Genomic DNA, 19,225 nt, shown 5'->3' on the forward strand with positions numbered 1-19,225 from the left:
CTATGTAACCGGGTGCGTGGGCGCCGCATTCCTTGGCCTCCTCTCCTCTAAGGGACCTGTTGACATCATCCCTCAGGGCACGCCCCGCGGCGATTATGCATCGGTTTGGTGCACATTCGGTGTTGTTCTGAGAGCGTAGAAGAAAACACAAACTGTCGAGAGCTGCCCATCATATTCCGTTGGATTTGTCGTTAAGTAATGGTCTTTTGTTTGTCTTTCCAACGAGTTCAAGGTTCAAACTGAACCGGCCCGCAGTGCCCCTTAAAAAAAGGTTGGCGGGTCCTGTTCAACGGCACCGATTTTCAACGTCCATCAGAAGCCCACAAATACAAATTGGTCGTTCAGCATACAAAGTCAGGGTAAAGGGCACTATGGCATACATAGACATATGCCGCATCGTCTAGACGAAGCCATCACGAGGGCCGTACGTCATGTTGCAGGATCCGTCGTGTCGTCTTAGTCGCTCAGCGCTGTATCTGCAGTGGGGCTCTCCCCCCGTGCCGGTGTCGCGTTGTAGTAGGGTGATTATGGTAGAGGAGACTGTTCGTTTCATACCCCAATTGTCTCTCTTGTCGACATTCCCATTGTCTTTGCCATACTGGTTTTTTATCGCCCTACCAAAATCTGCAGAATCAGGTCCCATATCAACACTCGGTGCGTACTCACAGCATCCCAAGCAGATTTATCAAAAACCGGTTGCATCCCAAGACAAACCAGCTTTGCATTAATTAGCCTACGCACTAAGTCCAAAAGGTCTTCATCAATACTCGTACATCCAGACCGCCCACTCTCTACGCACACCACTGCTCCTTGGTGGCCGTCTTCACGCCAAACCGCTGGCCGAGCACCACCCACGACGCCGTGCAGATCAGCTTCCGGAACGCCCTCGGGCTCGCGTCGTCGCCGAACCCCTCCTCGAGCCACCTCTTCGCGCTGTCCCACTCGATGAAGCCCAGGCTCTCGATGTTGTCCTTGCTGATCAAGTCCACCATCATCTTGTGGATCGGCCCCCCGCGCGGCCACTTGAGCGGCGCCGTGTACGGGTGCTTCCTGCGCTCGTAAAGCTCCTGCGTGATGAATGGCTTGCCGGCCTCCTTGAGGATCCACTTCTCGCTGAGCTTCTGTCGCGCCGGGCTCAGGTCCTTCCACCACAGGCTCGCCCCCGTTCCGACCGCGCCCGTCTCCCCACCGGCGTTTTCCAGGTATGCTACCTTGACGCTCGGCGGCAGGTTGTTGACGTACTCGACGAGGTGGTGGTCCAGGAACGGCGGACGCGCCTCGATGCTGTGCGCCATCTCGGTGCGGTCGCCCAGGCACGTCAGGATCATGTTGGCGAGCGTCCCCTTGGTGTACAGGTAGAGACTCGTGTGCAGCGGGTGCCATTTGGTCATCATCTTGCCGAGTACCTCGGGCGCGAACGCCGTTTCGGCAAAGGGAGGCGCTGTGTAGGTCTCGCGCACCCATGGCGAGAACGCATTCCACTCAGGCTCCAAACGCATCGATGTGTTGGAACCCCCCGAGGCCGACTCGTCCTCGAACATTCCGATCCGGTCAAACATCACTTTGAGGTCCTGCGACATCTCCTTGAACATGTCCCCACGGACCTCGTCCGTCATGGTGGACTGGGGCCACGCGGCATCGGGCTCCATCAGGAAGGCCGGCAGCACGAACGGGTAGCCCGCGAAGTGCTCGTCAGCGCCCTCGCCCGTGAGCACGACGGGCACGCCGTGCTCCCTCGGCAGCGTGGAAAGGCAGAACTTGCCCACGCTGTTCAGATCGAAGTTGTGATGCTCCGTGTGGTAGACCGCATCGGCAAAGTTGTCGGCCAGCGCGGCTTCGTCCATGTCTTTCTTCAGAATTTGCACGCCCAGCCACTCAGCGGACCGTTCGGCGATATCTAAACAAGTAGTCAGTGAGTTGCGCTCTAATAATATCCCGACGCCGGCCTCGCGTCGGACGGGGTGCGGACTCACCAGCTTCATTGAAGCCCGAGGCTTCTGGGAACTGGATGGTGAAGCAGTGAATACGCTTCGTCGCGTCCTGATTGCCCAGTTTGATCCCTTCTTCGCGTACAAGTTTTGTCACAATGCCTGCGATGACGGACGAGTCGATACCTCCAGACAGGTAAATGCCCACGGGGACATCGGCGCGAAGCCTAAGCTTCACTGCTTCTATCAGGCGCTGCCTCACTTCCTGGATCATGTCATCCACACTCCGAGTCTCCTCTTGTCGCTGGTACGTGTCAGCATCAGATAGCCACACCAAGCCATTCACTGGGTGCTGCTTACTTTATCGTTAAAATCGGGGTCCCAGTACTGGTGGTGCTGGACCTCGCCGTCTGGTGAAACTTCCATCCAAGTGCCGGGGTTCAGCTTCCAGACGTCCTTGAAGACGGTGTTGTGCGCCTGCATCGAGGATCCGCTCAGCAGACCGTGGACGTTCCACTGAGGCTCCCAGCCCAAGGCCAGAAATCCCTTCATCTCCGAGGTAAGAAGCATCCGCTTGCTGGCGCCCTCGCCCTGGAGGGTTCCGAACATGGGCTTGATGCCGAACCTGTCCCTCGCAACAATGACCCGGCCGTCGTTCTCGTCGTACACGACGAAGGAGAATTCTCCGCGCAGGTGTTCAAAAAAGCCAGGGGCACCGTAGACCTTGTACAGGGCGACCAAGACCTCGCTATCGCAGTGACCCTTGAACTTGTACCCGTGGTCCTGGATCAACCGTTCTCTGATGGCGTCGTGGTCGTAGATCTCGCCGTTCACCACGGCGTGGATCTTGCCATCGTCACTGTGCATGGGCTGCACTCCGTCTGGGGACAAGTCGTTGATGGCCAGTCGAGCGTGGCCCAGGCCTACACCACGATGTTAATCGATAGCCACAAGCCCATGTCTAACACTCGCAACCCGTACCGATGGTCCCATCGTCGCTAACCCAGACACCAGATGCATCCGGGCCGCGATGGGCAATGGACTCGAGACTCTTCTGGAGCTGCTGACGAAGAGCGGCGTGTTCTCCACTCGAGTCGGCGCCGTCATTGCTTCCGTTGAAGGAGCCGCTCCGCTGGAGCGTAATAGCCGCTGTGATACCGCACATGATGCCTCCAGGTTACCGAGCTATTGGGGAAAATGATAGGAAATGGGGGCGGAAGATACAGAAGAGAGCGCAGAACCCTTTTCCCTCTTTTGGACTAGATGACATGTCTGAACTATATAAGATGGAAGACAGCAAACGACTTGCAGCCGCTTCATTCAGATTATCCCAACTCAAACGCGAGAGTCGTAGCGCAGACGCCATGATAAGCTTCCTCCAGCCTCGATAGCCAAGGTCGGGCCGAAGCGTGCAGCTTGTAGTCGCGCCTATGGGGAAGATACAGAAGATACTTTGTAAGCTCTGCCATGAGCAGCAGTTCAACCCTGAAGCAGATGAGCCACGCAATGGACGTCAAAGGGGGTCAGGACTCAAGAGTGGGCGGTCACAGTCCTGATGGAGCGGGTCTTGGCCCGGTCGCAAGAACCTAAGCCCCAGACATGCCATGATCCGGTCTTGGGGCTGCAAGTCAAGACTGATGGTGAGACAAGATGAAGATGCTTGGTTGAACGGGCGATGTACGTAGGGACGTTGTTGACGTTCGGGTGATTGTTGGACGTCTGCACGGATGAAAAGGGGCTTCGGACATGGCCATACAGCGCAGCTACTCAACAGCTGGCAGCAGCTGCCACGAATGGAGAGTCACGGCCCCCTTCCCCCTTTCTCTCTTTCAGTTATTGGTGACATGCTTGAGTTACGAATCTTCCATCTTCCACATATAAGCTGCCTCCCGCATTCATACCTCAAGCCTCCACGGACTCGATGCGGGACATTCAGTGCGATATGCATGTACGCTCCTGACGGCGTACTCTGTCAAACAAACGTGTCAATATTCGAAACAACAAAACACAACCCGCCCCCCGGAGATCCCCTACATCAAAACCGCCAGACCCCAGGACTCCGCAACAGCGCGAGTCCGAACGTCCTGCAGGACGCAAAACCAAGCCAGACTAGCAAAATGACATGTGCACAGGCTTTCTCGGGTGGTTTGACTTGCTCAACTCTCAGCTTGAACATTGTCATGTAAGTTCTGATTAAAAGACGCCGCAACTACCCTTTAGCTAACATTGGATGCGGATGACAGGTGCCGCAAAACGTTGTCTATGGCGGATGTGGCGGTCTTGACGACGGTCTCCTTGGTCGTCGCCCCAATGTGTGGTGTACTGACCACGCGCCCGGTTTCCCACAATGCCTGGTGCTTCTGCAGCGTCGGCGGCTCCTCCTCGTGACAATCAAGCCCTGCTCCGAAGAGGTGGCCCTCGTTGAGCACCCGGATCAAGGCTGGCTCGTCAACGATACCGCCTCGCGCGACATTGATGAGGATCGAACCTGCCTTCATTGCCGTCAATTGTTTCGCGCCGATGAGCCCCTGGGTCTGGGAGTTGAGGGGGATGTGCAACGTCAACACATCCACGTGTGGAAGCATCTCCTCAAAGTTCTGCACTCGTGTATGCTCGATATCGCTCCAGGCCTCGGCCGGGGCAAACGGGTCGTAGGCCCACACCCGGGCTCCGAAAGCGCCTCGAAACATCGTAGCGACGGCGGTGCCGATTGCGCCCATTCCCAGTATCCCAATAGATTTGCCGGTGAGCGTCATGCCCATGCAGTGCTCTTTCCTGACCTCGTTGCCAGCCGCTTGCTTGACCGAGATGGTCCTCAGTTGCCGCGCGACGGCCATAGTGAGGGCGAGAACCAGCTCGGCGACCGACTGCGCGTTCACTCCCGGCGCGTTGCAGACGGCGATGCCCCTCGCGTCGGCGGCATCCTTGTCGATGATGTCGATGCCTGTGCCCTGCTTGCCGATGGCGCGGAGCCGGCGCGCCGATGAGATGTCTTGGGCGGTGATGATCTTTTCGCGGACGAGGATCGCGTCGGCGTTCTCGCGCCAGTTGGCGACTTCTTCATCTACGTGGAGGATCGTGTGGAAGTGGACTTGGCAGTACTTGACGGCCTCTTCGGGGAACTTTTCCAGGAGGTACATGGTGGGCTTCTTCTGGAGAGTCACCGTGGGTTCGCTGACCGCCTCGACAGGCGAGTCGATTCTGGATGGAGCCATTCTGGTATACGGTCAAGAAGCACAGGTGATATGAGAACGACGTGTAAGTGCCGAGGGATCGAAACGGCTAATGAGACCAATATGGGGTTGCGAGAAGACAGATGTTGGGGCTATTGAAGTGTGAAGGCCGACCTAGCCCGTCGAGCTCAGTCTTAATATACCTCACGCAACGCATATCCAGAGCACAAGCTACATCTTGGCCTCCAATTCCGGTCTCGGCCAGAGTATTCGTACAAGTTCCTTTACAAGCTCGGCAATATCAGCTCAAGCAGCACTACACTCAACGGACGACGGCTAGTTCGGCTCACTGACACGAGGACGGATACGGCTGCCGACTATTCCCTCCAAAGCCAGCCATTGAGACGGGGGGGTAAACCGAGGTTTCCAAACTTCTTGGACCATATTGCCATTTTGCGAGTAAATCCGCGCCCCTCCATTCAGATCACACACAAAGGCACGAGTGCTCTTGGCACCGCATGTTCGTGGGCTGGTTATGGGGCAGGGTGCGGCTTTGAATCCCGTGGTCCGGAGACAGGTAGCCAGCCGTGGGATCTGGGGATTTTGCGGGGAACCCCAGTATTCCATTTCATTCTCCATGGGGTAAAGAAACCAGCTCGTCTTTGGTCCACGGGTAAAGGATGTGAGAGAGAATCAATAAAGCTCGACAATGTCCCGCTCACTGATTCGACCTCTGGCCCATCTTCGTCTCATCCTCCAAGGTCTCTTCTTGTTCAGACCCCTTTTCCTCGTTCAGCAAGCTCAAGCCTCGATAGCCCAAAGACACGATACGATGGCTGAGAAACCCGTTGACGACGTCCAGGCGACCTCTGACTGCAAAGAGAATGCAGTGGGGGGCTTCAAAGATAACGAGCCAGGGCAACCGGACTTTGACGCTGCCGAGGAGAGAGCCGTCGTGAAGAAACTCGACCGGGTCATTCTCCCCATCATGGCGGTCGTCTACTTTTTCCAGTGTAAGGTCGCCTCTGCCCACCTGTGGGGTCCCATGCTTCTTTTTTTCCCCTGCGAGAATGACAAGCTGATATCCCATGACCACCACGGCTCAGACCTCGACAAGCAGAGCATCAACTACGCGGCAGTCTTTGGGCTCTCGGAGGACTTGAGGCTGACCGGGAGCCAGTTCTCCTGGTGTGTCTCGCTCTTCTACTTTGGCCAACTCTGCTCCGAATACCCAGCCGCGTACCTGATGAGCCGCTTGCCCATCGTTCGGTTTGTTGGTGTCACAATGTCAGTAACCCACACCCCCGTCGCCTCCTGATGCTAGGCAGCCCCGTCTAACTCAATCTCGGCTCAGTGTGCTCTGGGGCGCGGTGGAGATGTGCCTGGGCGCCTCACAGAACTTTGCCAGCTTGGGGGCGATTCGCTTCTTGCTGGGGTTCACCGAAGGTGCCGTTTCGCCTTCCTTCATGATCATCACTAGCAATTGGTACAAGAGAAACGAGCACCCCGTCAGAGTCGCGTGAGTGCAACCCCCCAACGCCCCCCCCCTCTTATGATCCATGTTTTCCCATACCTGTCTGACAAGTGAACTGTTGGCCTATACGTAGCACGTGGGTTTCCATGTTTGGCGTATCCCAAATCGTCGGTGCCCTGTTGATGTACGGCATCGGCAGTGGCGTCCACACGATTGCGACCTGGAGGGTCCTGTTTATGGTCTGCGGAGGCTGCACCATTGCCGCTGGCATCCTCTTCATCTTTGGCATGCCGGGCGACACCAAGAGCGCGTGGTTCCTTAACGAACGAGAGCGTCACGTCGCTACCCAGCGTCTGGCCCTCGACCGAGCCACCCGTGACCGGGCCCATTTCGACATGGCCCAGGCAAGAGAAGCCCTGAGGGATCCGCGGACCGCTCTCTACGCGTTGATGGCACTGTTCATCACCCTTCCCACGCCCATTGTCAAGGCAAGTCGGCCGTCGCAACACATTCCGAGAGCCCTAAGGGTTAGCTTCGACGGTATGCTAACCGGTTGCAATGACAGTTCTCGTCTCTGGTCATCAACGGCTTCGGCTACAGCAAGTTCGAGACCATGCTGGTCGGTTTGCCCAGCGGAGCTGTTGCCTTCATTCTAGTCTGGGTTGGCGCTCTGGGACCCCGTTTCTTGCCCAACACACGCTGCTTCTTCGGCATGTTCCTGGCGGCCGTGCCGCTGCTGGGAAGCTTGCTGCTTGTGGTTCTGCCGGCGAACCTCAAATGGGGCATCGTCGCGAGCACTTGGCTCGCCGGTAGCACTGCTCCTCCCCTCGGCCAGGTTGTTGGTCTGATGGCGTCCAACATCAAGGGCAATACCAAGAAGTCGGTGGTGAGCGCCATCTTCTTCATATTCTACTGCATTGGCTGCATCGTCGGCCCGCAGCTCTGGCAGAAACAAGACGCGCCTCGTTACACCAAAGGCTGCATTACCAGCATTGTGAGCTTCTGCTGTCTCATCGTCGCTTTCTTCGTTCACTACTTTACCTCCAAGGTCTCCAACAGCAAGAGAGACAAGCTGGCGACTCAATCCGGGACCAACTACGACGAGGGCATGGACAGCGACTCAGACTTGACGGAGCGCCAAGACAAGGGTTTCAGGTACACCCATTAACTCGTGGAGAATATGTAGGCGGTCTTGTTGGACCAATGACTTGGATCTTGGTCTTCGGAAAGGAGTGTTGTTGTTCTGTTACCAAATGGACAAAACTGTAAGAACGAATGTTAGAGAATGGTGTAAACCTCGGCTTGGTTTAGCCAGATCTTGAAATTTATGAGATTAGAAGCACCATGGAATATGCAAGTGTTCGACTTGTTGCGACTCAAGGTGCACTCTCCCGGCCTTCGACGAAATAGGTGAGTGTTGAAGTTTTCCGCGGGGGAGGCAGTTCGGGGTAATGTGTCTGTTGCTTTGCCGAACATGAAATATGGACCCAGGAAGATGACTGGAACTGGAGGAATATCAGCTTAGGTGTTTTATGATAATCAATTGGTGTGGTCTTCTTTGCCTTGTGCGGCTAAGGTTGCGATGGGACCGGTTAGGCGCGTAGGTAGGTGTAAGTGGGAAAGAAAGCCTATTTCGTGACAAGCCGAGGAGAGTGCGCTCTGTATGTACGTGTACCTACCTAAGGTAAGGAATGATTTGAGTGCCCAAGCCCCAGCCGCAGGAGGCTTGTACCGCCGGCCTCCTTGAAATACCAATCAGTTGCACTTCATTCTCAACTGGCATTGCTATTAATCCTAAGTACTCACAGACAAATATCTATCTAAGCTCTATCGACATACTTCCTCGTTTCTGACAACATCGTCGAGACAACTTTTGCCCTTCGAATTGAATCAGAGGTACCCTTTATGTCGCCATGTGGAGGCTGCATTGGGCCCACTCTGGTTCCAGCTACAGACTGTCTCACGCACACCACAGATGCATACAGGTACCGATGCCACCACATCCATGGGTTCTTTGGGTCACTTCCACCGTCCCGCCAAAGTCTTAATGCTGCCTGAATAGAGAACGATCTCTTGGATAGGTCCAACCATCCGAGCACGACCGGAATAGTTGTGTTACTTTTCTAGATCCACCAGGAATTACCATGTCTAGACAGCGGTAGCCACTTCCGCAAACCGAGGTCGGGGTGGCGCCGACCACGACCCCACCGCGGCTTTGATCTCCGTGGCTCGTTTCTCGCGCCCCGCCCTATCCTCGGCAACCACATTGTTCGGGACTGGGCTTCCTGAGCTACCTTACCTGACTTACACCGTTGAGGCCACCCGCTGGTGGGGCTGATAGAGATATTGAGCAGTGAAGGAAGAAATGTCGCAACCGCTGGTAGGGAGATTGCTACCGAGGGAAGCGTTCCGAAATGATAAAGACCTCTTACGTGTTCCTCGTTCCCTCGCTTTCGAGTGGCAGGAGCCCATCCATCAACATTCGTCATCGGCTTCAACAGGGGTTGCAGCAATAAAACCGTCCATTCATTCCAGCTCGACATGACTTCACAACCCTTAAATGAGACCCAAGGGTCCAAGGCCCAGCTGGTAACGAAGCACATCGCGCCGAACAATCTCCTCTCGTTGGCTTCCCAGGGCAAGATCTGCACGGCTTTTGGCATCAAGATCATTGCTGGCGGCGAGATTGTCCAGATTGCAAAAGCCGCCGGCTACGACTCTCTGTTTATCGATCTCGAGCACACCACGCTCACGATACGCGATGCTGGCCAGCTTTGCCTCACCGCCAACTCGGCCGGCATCACCCCGTTCGTCAGAGTACCGCACGAGTGCGGCTTGGGATTCATGCAAAAGGTACTCGATGCCGGTGCCATGGGCATAATCGTCCCGCACATTCACACCGTGGGTAAGTAGTATACCAAAAAAACCATGTTCACAGTACAGTGCTTCCTTTCCCCGGAAGCTCTCGCCAGGAGGATTTCCCGCAATCGACCCGTAGTGTTGGGCTCCGCGTCGACCTAACTAACTCCACGTGGTAGACGATGCACGCCGGGTCATCAATGTGTCCAAATATCCTCCCCTTGGCCATCGATCCATCAGCGCCGGCTTCTCTCACTTCGAGTACGCTCCGCTCCAGCCTAGTGTGATCCAGGCCGAGCTCAACGCCGCGGGCTCGACTGTCTTCATCATGATCGAGACGGCAGATGCTCTCTCAAATGTCGATGAGATCGCGGCCCTCCCAGGCTGTGACGTGCTACTGGTTGGATCAAACGACTTGGCCAGTGAGATCGGCACGCTGCCTGACTGGGACCACCCCGACTTCATCGAGGCTCTCCGCAAGGTGGGAGCAGCCGCTTCCAGGCACGGTAAGCAGATGGGTATTGCAGGCTTGTATCACCGACCGGACATTCTATCCAAGGTGATTAACGAGTTTGGGGCTAAATGGATCGTTGGCGCCCAGGATGTTGGGCTCTTGCTGGCTGGCGGCCGGGCCAACTCGGATTTGCTGCGAAGCTTGCAGGCTTGATATAAGACACGGGCCAGTAATTATACAGTCTACTAACCCATCTCAACTGCTTCCCGGATCAAGTCATCAGGGGTTGTCATTGTGTGGTTCGAGCTATCATTCAGCTTGCCAGACCTAATCCAGCACTACGTAACGTTCAGTTCCTTCCAGCAAGTTGCAAATACGTACCGGGCCATAGCCATGTTCGCTAGCATTAATGGCACAGAGCGGGATCGTCGGTTTACAGATGGTTATATCCTCTATCTATCATGTTTTTCGCTGCCTGAAAAAAGCTGTCTATGTGGCGGTCGCTCTCTTCGTGCCGAAAGACTCAATGTAGATCTCTCAACTATCCCATATTGTCCTGCTACCTAGTATAAACATAGCTGCCTCCCCGCACGCTGCACAATTGACACTATATTCTCCACAATGACTAAACTAGTTGGACGTTAGTGCAATAGTGATACAGTACAAAAAGAACCCCAGGACCACCCTTTCCATACCCCACGTTTCAAGAGATACATCGTCAGTCCCCGCCTGGCTATGTCACGCTTACATTGCGGCCATGCTCCGAGGATAGGTAACCAACTCACCGCAATTTCCCTATGAAAGATGAGTTTTGAATCAGACAAACGTCCATCAAAGCGACAGAGAGACCCCGAACCATCGGCCGATGCCGCGAGGGCTTCCACGGCGTACGTCTCCTCCTTCGTTCCAAAATCCCAATCTTGGCCCTGTCATCCGGGCCTCTCAGTTCCACTCACACCTCATGACCTAGTTGTGAAGCATGCCGCGATCGCAAGATCAAGTGTTCTGGGAACCATCCGTGCAGGTATTGCGCGAGACGGCGGATCCCCTGCACTTTCCGGGAGGCTGTCAAGAAGAAGCTCTACGCGGTCGAGTACGTTGCGCATCTCGAAGAATTAGCCGCACTTGTACGCGGCAGAGGATCAAAACCTTCCGGCAATGAGCCATTGGGGCGCAGGAGTCCCAGCCAAGTTGTTGTCAACGATGGTGAAATCTCAACACAACCCATACGGGTGGATGACAGCAATCGTTCTATTCAGTCCGAGTCGCTTCCGGTGCCAAGTCCAAGTCCTGGAAAGCCGCCCGTCCCATTGGGACAAATTGAAGAAGAGGACAGAGATGTCAATAAACATCTTGAAAGTAGTAAGACTCATTCCCCCATTAGCTGCAGCAGGCGACAGAAACTGACCGTGTCCTGCAGCGCCCGATTTGGCTGGTTCCATCAACTCATCGAGCCTCTATTTCAGCCATCAAATCAAAAGTCTCAAATCCGGTTGTCCGGCTGGCCCCCGTTGTGGTCCTTCAACGCGCCAACAGTCGCCTGACTGGCCGGAAAACGTCTATGGAATCCCTCCACCGAAGCGCGGCGGGGAAAGCCAGGACGGAGACCGTCATGCCGTTGATCTGCCGGGTTTACAAGAAGCGCAAGAGCTCCTGGACACCGTATTGAACTCCCTCGGAAATATACAGCACCTTTTCGAGCCGAGGGCGTTCTGTGACAGACTTTCCGAGTTTTATTCCACCGCGGTTGACAAGACGGATATCTGGTACGTGGAACTGCTGATCGTCTTGGCAGTGGGAAAGCTCTTGCGTGGGAAACCGGGCGGAGATGGCACGTTGCCTGGGACGGATCTGTACCAGGAAGCTGAGAGGCATCTTCCGGGCATGATGACTCTCCGAAGGCAGGGAACGACGGCTGTCGAGATTCTAGGCATGATGGCCTTTTATCTCCAATGCGCCGATCTCCGTGACGACGCCTATGTCTATGTGAGGCTCTCGTGGCGCCCCAGAACGATTGGAGATTAATCGTGACTGACGGGAAAGACCTTAGGCGGGGATGGCCTTGAGACTCGCCATGTCAAATGGTATGGCCAGTTCAAGCAGCTATTCCGGCCTGAGAAGATCCGAAAAGGCTCACCGCTGTAGATTGTGGTGGACTATCTACAAGCAAGAGAGGTAGGCGAACAGACGGATTGTGAAGTTCGTGTATCGGAAAACAGGCAAGACTAACACCGGCATAGGAGACTCGCAGCTGCCACTGGGCAGCCTCTAACAATCCAGGATGCGTCCATTTCGACAGAATATCCCGGTGAAGCACCTGGATTTGTGACGCCCGCAGCAATGATAGTCAACATTGAACTGGCGAGGATCACTGGGCAGACGATGGATGGTGAGTTGGTTGATCGGATTGCGACGAACGAACCTCTTTTCTAACGGACAACAACAGCTGTCTACGGTACAAAAGGCAAGGCCGTAGACAAGTATGTTGAGAGTGTTCGGAAGATCTTGAAGCAGCTTCAGGATGTAGCGAAATCGATCCCATCCGAATACACTCTCAATCTTACCAGGGCGCCGCGACTATCGAGGACAGCAGGCACCCTTTACCTGATGCTACACCAGGCAAGTTGGACTCCTGACTCCACCTCGCCGACATTTTCTAGTCTCTGACAATCACTGGGTGCAGTGCATCGTTCTCGCCACGCGGCCTACGTTGTTACATCTAGCGAGGAACAGACTTGACGCGGCAAAGTCTGGGACGAAGAATACGGTCAGCATGTGGGAACTCGATCAAATTTCCAGTTCCTGTGTAGAAGCTGCAAGCTGTAGCCTCGAAGTGCTGGACGCCATGAAAGAGCAGCGGATCATAGGTTCGTCGCATATCCGAGCATGCCGCGTTGCAGTCCAAGAAGAATGACTGACATCACCACCGTAAGCCAACTTTGGGTTCTTCGACCTCGATGCCGCCTTCTCTGCCGCCTTCGTCTTCGTGCTTGTAGACAGCATACACGTACGCGCCAGCCATCCCTCCAGCATCGTCCAAATTCGCAAGGCGTCCGAAGTCCTGGAGCACCTGGCATCGCAGGGCAATATCGCGGCCCAAAAGCGCAGGGCAGACATAATCCAAATGTGCAATCACCTGGGCGTCTCATTCAATGAGGACACAAACGAACGGGCCGACAGATCACCTATGGAGATTGACGGGGTTCGTGTAAACGAAGCGGGTACGGACGACGCTGATGGTCGAACGCAACATCAACACGACGAGGATGGGCATTTGATCACAGTTCGAGGACGGGATCAAGACCTGCATCGTGTGGAAGATACCGTGCCCCAGCAAGAGCTCCCGTCATCTTCACAGTTCGACTGGGCCCAGGCCGCCGCCACACTGTTGGACCACAGCCTGGCCGACACGCAAGACCAGCAGCAATCGATGGCGGCAGCGCTATCGTTTGGCGAAGGCGGAAACGAGATGCTTGGCAGCCTGTACCCGGAGGACTTTTCTCTCACCGGCGTGGTCGAGACGGATTGGGCCGAGTTTGCTAGACAGCTTGCTTCTCAAAACGAGCTTGGGGGGTGAACGGGGACGTGAAAGAGGTTGATTCACGGAGGTGGCGGTGAAGCGGAGGAGAGACTGCAGGGTTGCCATCGCGTGAAATGCGATCAGATGCTGTACGGGTTGCGGCACAAACACAACGATAGGTTAGACCAGCGTTGTCGTGACACCGTGTCGTTCTTGCGTATGTCTGTGACTCTTATGTGAGGCAGTGAGAGTCAACTGCTCTTCGAGATAGTTGGGCCCAGGAAACATGGTTCCCACGGGGCTATACACAGGCGAAACCATGCGGTCAGCACGCCAAAAGTCACGATCATGCTTTTTTGTCAAAATTTCCAATTGATCGTGCTGCTTTTCTTCGAGTCACCAACTTTATGGCGTAGATCGACGGGAATGGGTCACTGGCAAGCATCACACAACGGTGGTCGTCTTTGTCTCCTCCCAAGTGTGTGCGATGCGGCCCGGATCGTATTCATCAACTGTTGTACTAAGAGCCATTCACAACTCCGCATAGCTCACCTCTCATCCGCTGTCGCCCGAGACGATGTCTTCATTCTCAAGAGGCAAAACAAGAGACTGTATTCAAGACTCTGGTGGTATCCGCTATGCTGTACTAAAGGGGACCTAAGACGAGGAAATGCGAGACTTTTTGTGGACTGGGTATCCTGCTGTTTTTCCCAAACACCATTTGCTATGCTTCAGCCGTAACCGCAAGGTACTCGATAACTTTTGAGGCTTCATCACTCGTTCATATCTCTTGAGTCATCACGCATTAAAGACGAGGTGTAAAAACAAGACCCGGGCAGTGTCACCGCCGCAACGGCGTGCCTACGGGGGTGCTATAAGCGGAGCGGTCGAAGCTCTTGTGCTTGGAGCGTTTTCGTTTGAGGTCGGACCAGTCGGTCTTCCAGTTGTTGATGCTTTGGGCTAGGTCGGGGTCCATTTCGGTTGGGCATTGCACTTCTATGGCCTTGAGGCCGAGGCGGAGATAGGTGAGTTCAGAGTCGTTTTCTTGTAATTCCTCCTCCCTGCGACAAGTCAGTATGAAAGGGGGTAGTAGGGCTGCCTTGTCAGTAAGTTTGAGAAACGTACAAGTCTCGTACTCGTCCTTGGAGAAAAATGATTCTTTGTGCCGCGCGTTCTGCGCGAGTCACAAGAAGTTGGTGTATGTGCTGCAGCCAAATAATCAGTCCATACACTCAGCGCGAATGAGTTGCTCTCATGTCTCACCTCTGATTCCTCCTGGCGGGCCTTGAGATTCGTGACAAGGGTTTCCAATTCCGAGTTGAGCTTCGCTGCTTCGGAAGCGATGCGGAAAGTGTCGACGGCGGGCTTCTTCTCGACGGTTGGCTCGGGCGAGGGCGTGTCCCGTCTGAACGAGCTCCGGAACGATGGTGATATCTCTGACAGACCGGATCGGAACCACGAGTGAGAGGGTGAGGTCCACAAGGACTCGTGCTCGACACTCTGAGCGTCCATGGGCGGCCACGTTTTTGGTTTGCCTTGAGGTGTTGCTTGAGGCGGCTCTCCCGCCAGAACCGACTCTAGCTCATCGAGTTTTCCGTGCAGGGCGCTAACACTGGTGTCGGGGACACCTTCACCCGCAAGCAGCTTCTGGGTCAAGTCATTGAGTCGCTGAATGAGACCGAGGGTGTCTCGGGTGTTCTCATTCGTGTTGTCGTTGGAATGAGCTGATTCAGTAAGGTCGTCTTCGGTCCACGAGCGCGCCAGAGGGCTCTTAGCCGCGGGGGTCGAGAACTGTTGACCAGGTGCTGAAAAGTGTTGGCGGGGAGGCGGTGACAGAGGTGAGAAGCCGACCCGGGAGCTCATGGGCGAAGGGAGAGAGGGCGTTGAAGCTCGGGGCGACGAGGCGAGCGGCGTCACAGGAGTCGGTTTGCTGGGATGACTCCTCATGCGACGCAGGCCTTTGCATGGGCTGTTGTCGTCTTCATTGTCGTTCAGATCGAGAAAACGAAGGCCCAGCCCCGAATCCGATCTGACGTCCGACATTGCTGTTCATTGAAGAGGTATGTAGGCAGTAATGGGGGGCGGCGGCCGGCCAACCAACAACTAAAAAAAAAAACCGGGTCTTGAACCTGTCGAGTCTCGTACTTTTTTTTTAATCTTTTCTTTTTTAAGTACCTCTCAAAGGGATGGAAGGATAGGAAGGGCGGCGCGACGCAAAGGCGAGCGAGAGCTGCCGGTTCAGGGTCGGTCGAGGGAATGCGACGAGCCGGCTCTGCATGCACGGGATGAAAGCGTACGGTAAAGCACACGGCGCGCAGGAAGCTAGTGAAAGGTAGTATTTCCGAGGACGATCCGGTACAGCGAGGTTCTGTACGGATACAAAATTGAATGGGAATTTCGTGATTCGTAGGCGCCAGCTGCAGGAAGACAAAGCTAACCAATTGGCAATGATGCGTCAAGTCTTGTCTCTGGCGCGTTCTCGACGCGGTGAGGACGGTTTAGGAGGAGGAGGCTGGTGAAGTGGGGCTCTGAGAAGGGGTGTGTCCGGGTGGCTTGAAGAATTGTGGCGCCTTACATGTGACCACAGGGGTCAAGCTGGAACTGGCGAGCTGGGCGCACGCGGATAATCCAAGGGCCATCGAGGGAGAAATTGGGTTAATGGTCGTGCACGGGGTTGCGCAGTGTGGGGGAACGACGGCAGCAGGAGGCTCGCGTGCGGCCGGAGAAATGATAGTGAGTGAGGTACCCCCCGCTGACAGTCGGTCCCGTTCCTTTCCGCCGTCCATCACACCGTCACATGCCGGCACACCGTACGATGTACAGAGGGAGACTATTCTTATTTTCCACTGCGTCTGCTGGATGGCTTGACCCAAATGCTTGCGTTCTCTTATGGCCCGTCACAAGCAAATAGAAGAAATAGAGGAAAGCGTCCTTTTCTCAACTCCGCAGCTGACATCTATCCCATCTCCGCCAACCAATTCAGTTGAATCATCAGTAGTAGCCAAGCACCTCACTGAACGTTTCATCCGTTGATCCTTGTGCGTGAAACCTCAAGTACATCTGTTGAATACATCAGAAACCCGACCATCTAGTAAACAAATCCCAGTTCAATAAGAAGCTGTGACATGATTGATGGTCGGCATTCGCACCTCGGGATAAACAATTGCGAGCCGCATTTCAACCACGGCCACTGCCGACGGAAACCTCGTTGTAGGCGCACCTCTCTGCACTGCACTCGGCTATGTGAGCCCCCTCGAGGGTACCTGTCGTGCTATCATCGAACGATGCGGGCCTATGACGCCGGGTCGGGCAAGGTACCAGCGTACCATTGCCGGGCAGGAACTCTCCCCCCCACTGAGGAGCCTGGCCCGGCCTTGTTCCTGTCGTCCCCGGCAAACCCAAGCCGCTCTTGAGACCATAGCATTTCCATCTCCATTATCTCCATTGCCAGAAATAAACCTACACGAAACACCTCTCTCCGCCCCAACGACCGCGCGCGACCTCTGCCCTGCCTCCTATTGACCATGCAGCAGTAGATCTGGCTCCTGATCTTGATCCTCCTCTCGCAATCCCACCACCTCGCCTCTCCCTACGCTGTTCCGCCCGCTTGTGTCCTGTCTCATGTTGCCCTGCGTCATACAGCCTCGGTAAAGGCCGTCCCCAACTCGGTCACGCGGGGTTGATTCCATTTCGATTCGCATCCCTCACCAGCAGCAGAACTTCGCTTCCCAGTCGCCCGACATGTCGTGGAAGAAGACGGACAGGTTGATGGACACCATCAGGCACTACGCCAGTTTCCCGGCAACTGGCGTGAGCTTGAGGCAAATGGTACAGTTTGGAGAGAGGCCTTCTGTCGGTTCGTCCACCCTCACCCTCCCCTGTTTTCCCTCTCCCAACCAGCGTCCCGTCCCTCGGCGGCCCTCTTGCTCTCCTGCTCGTCTCTTTGCTTAACTTTGTGAGGCGCCAATTGGCACCGCTCTATCTTTCGAACTTCCAGTACCTAGACGCTGACTCTTTCGTGTCTTTGTTCCAGGAACCCTCTTCCGTGCCTCACAATTCCTCGCCGAGGAGCTGCCAATTCGCCTGGCCCATCGTGTACAAGAACTCGACGAGCTTCCCGATGGCCTTAACGACATGCCCTCCGTGAAGCGTGTGCAGGATTGGTACGCACAGTCGTTCGAGGTACGTCGAGCCGTTGCTGTCGCATTGCATAATGCATGACGGACATGACTCACTGACATTTTGCCCGTTCGTGCAGGAACTCACACAACTCCCGCGACCTGATCTAGACAGAGCCACCAAGGAAAGGCTGATGAAGCCGACCAAGTCATACGGTAAAGGCTCTATGCTCTCCGAGGCGACGCGGAACCCAAGTATCGAAGAAGGCCAATATGCGTCCCTCCCCCAGTCCAATGGAAACGGCTGGAGTAAACAGAAGAACATTGCCGCGCGGAGATATTTCGCCATGGTCGACGACACGGGCGATTGGCCGGCCGAGCTCCGACTCTACAACGAGCGCTTTGCAAAGGCCCTGCACGGCATCAAAAGGCGCCACGACGGAGTCGTCACCACCATGGCGCAGGGTATCTTGGAGTACAAGCGCAAGAGGCAGCGCATGCAGATCGACAACAACATCCAGTCGTTCCTCGATCGCTTTTATATGTCGCGCATAGGAATCCGTATGCTCATTGGTCAGCACATCGCCCTGACCGACCAAAGCCACCACCGCGACCCGTCCTATGTCGGTATCATCTGCACCAAGACCAATGTCCAGGACCTTGCCCAGGAGGCCATCGAGAACGCTCGCTTCGTCTGCGAGGATCATTACGGGCTTTTCGAAGCACCAAAGATCCAGCTCGTCTGCAACCCCAACATCAACTTCATGTATGTCCCCGGACATCTGTCGCACATGCTGTTTGAGACCCTCAAGAACTCCCTCCGCGCCGTCGTCGAAACACACGGCCAGGACAAGCAGGAGTTCCCTGTGACCAAGGTCATTGTCGCCGAAGGCAAGGAGGATATTACCATCAAAATCTCGGACGAGGGTGGCGGCATCCCCAGAAGCTCGATCCCCCTTGTCTGGACTTACATGTACACCACCGTGGACCGGACACCAAATCTGGACCCGGACTTCGATAAGAGCGATTTCAAAGCCCCAATGGCCGGTTTCGGATACGGCCTGCCCATTTCGCGGCTGTATGCGCGATACTTTGGCGGCGACTTGAAGCTGATCAGCATGGAAGGGTGAGTTCCGCGCCCCGCCCCAGGGCCATTCCGGTCGATTCACAGACGCAGACGCTGATTTTGACATGTAGATATGGAACGGATGTGTACCTGCATCTCAACCGTCTATCCAGCTCATCGGAACCCCTGCAATAGGGACCAGCAGTCATGAGGGATAGGGACGCTCGAGGATTGACGCTAGGATTAAGGTATACGCTGCATAAGAGGCTTAAGGATCGCGAGATCACAGAGCGTCGGCAGGTGGGAGACGCCCAGGAGATGATGAACAGGGGCAACGACCCCAACCCAGGATATTACAAGCGCGACAGCGACCTGTAAAATGGCCTTATCTTGGAGAAAGAAACTATCATCAATCGATGTTTCGAAAGCGTGGCTACTGAGACTGTGCCTCCCCCCCTTTAAGAAGAAAAGGCTGAGCTCGTTTCCGGGACTAGTTTGTCTTGTTCTTCAAGGTACCACTTCTCCCCGTTCTTGATCTCATGCAGTCAGTCGGAGAGTTGACGGTAGGGTTGGGGGGAACGGTCGAGGTCGATCAAGATACAGTCGAGTCATTGCAAGCCAGCATGACGCCGT

General features: G+C 55.2%; 7 protein-coding genes across 7 annotated transcripts; 4 read left to right on the plus strand and 3 right to left on the minus strand.

Moving 5' to 3' along the window:
* Positions 1 to 791: 791 nt before the first annotated feature.
* Positions 792 to 3,093, minus strand: CH63R_10076 (Asparagine synthase; the record flags this gene model as incomplete). Its single annotated transcript, XM_018305050.1, has 4 exons — positions 792 to 1,897; positions 1,974 to 2,232; positions 2,289 to 2,851; positions 2,910 to 3,093. The coding sequence occupies 4 exons, from the start codon at positions 3,091 to 3,093 to the stop codon at positions 792 to 794; spliced, it is 2,112 nt and encodes a 703-aa protein (XP_018154474.1).
* A 1,051-nt stretch (positions 3,094 to 4,144) lies between these two features.
* CH63R_10077 (D-3-phosphoglycerate dehydrogenase) lies at positions 4,145 to 5,143 on the minus strand (the record flags this gene model as incomplete). The annotated part of the gene is made up of 1 exon (XM_018305051.1): positions 4,145 to 5,143. The coding sequence occupies one exon, from the start codon at positions 5,141 to 5,143 to the stop codon at positions 4,145 to 4,147; it is 999 nt and encodes a 332-aa protein (XP_018154475.1).
* A 790-nt stretch (positions 5,144 to 5,933) lies between these two features.
* CH63R_10078 (Pantothenate transporter) lies at positions 5,934 to 7,743 on the plus strand (the record flags this gene model as incomplete). The annotated part of the gene is made up of 4 exons (XM_018305052.1): positions 5,934 to 6,388; positions 6,456 to 6,620; positions 6,709 to 7,102; positions 7,141 to 7,743. 4 exons carry the CDS (start codon positions 5,934 to 5,936, stop codon positions 7,741 to 7,743), a joined length of 1,617 nt encoding a protein of 538 aa, XP_018154476.1.
* A 1,373-nt stretch (positions 7,744 to 9,116) lies between these two features.
* Positions 9,117 to 10,101, plus strand: CH63R_10079 (HpcH/HpaI aldolase; the record flags this gene model as incomplete). Its single annotated transcript, XM_018305053.1, has 2 exons — positions 9,117 to 9,480; positions 9,614 to 10,101. The coding sequence occupies 2 exons, from the start codon at positions 9,117 to 9,119 to the stop codon at positions 10,099 to 10,101; spliced, it is 852 nt and encodes a 283-aa protein (XP_018154477.1).
* Positions 10,102 to 12,661: 2,560 nt separating this feature from the next.
* On the plus strand, positions 12,662 to 13,465 carry CH63R_10080 (Zn 2cys6 transcription factor; the record flags this gene model as incomplete). Its single annotated transcript, XM_018305054.1, has 2 exons — positions 12,662 to 12,755; positions 12,822 to 13,465. 2 exons carry the CDS (start codon positions 12,662 to 12,664, stop codon positions 13,463 to 13,465), a joined length of 738 nt encoding a protein of 245 aa, XP_018154478.1.
* Positions 13,466 to 14,249: 784 nt separating this feature from the next.
* Positions 14,250 to 15,451, minus strand: CH63R_10081 (uncharacterized protein; the record flags this gene model as incomplete). Its single annotated transcript, XM_018305055.1, has 3 exons — positions 14,250 to 14,469; positions 14,545 to 14,582; positions 14,672 to 15,451. The coding sequence occupies 3 exons, from the start codon at positions 15,449 to 15,451 to the stop codon at positions 14,250 to 14,252; spliced, it is 1,038 nt and encodes a 345-aa protein (XP_018154479.1).
* A 1,698-nt stretch (positions 15,452 to 17,149) lies between these two features.
* CH63R_10082 (Pyruvate dehydrogenase kinase) lies at positions 17,150 to 18,970 on the plus strand (the record flags this gene model as incomplete). The annotated part of the gene is made up of 4 exons (XM_018305056.1): positions 17,150 to 17,264; positions 17,442 to 17,590; positions 17,667 to 18,652; positions 18,841 to 18,970. 4 exons carry the CDS (start codon positions 17,150 to 17,152, stop codon positions 18,968 to 18,970), a joined length of 1,380 nt encoding a protein of 459 aa, XP_018154480.1.
* Positions 18,971 to 19,225: the final 255 nt, after the last annotated feature.

Source organism: Colletotrichum higginsianum, assembly GCF_001672515.1.
Source record: "Colletotrichum higginsianum IMI 349063 chromosome 7 map unlocalized unitig_7, whole genome shotgun sequence".
NCBI classification, from domain to species: domain Eukaryota; kingdom Fungi; phylum Ascomycota; class Sordariomycetes; order Glomerellales; family Glomerellaceae; genus Colletotrichum; species Colletotrichum higginsianum.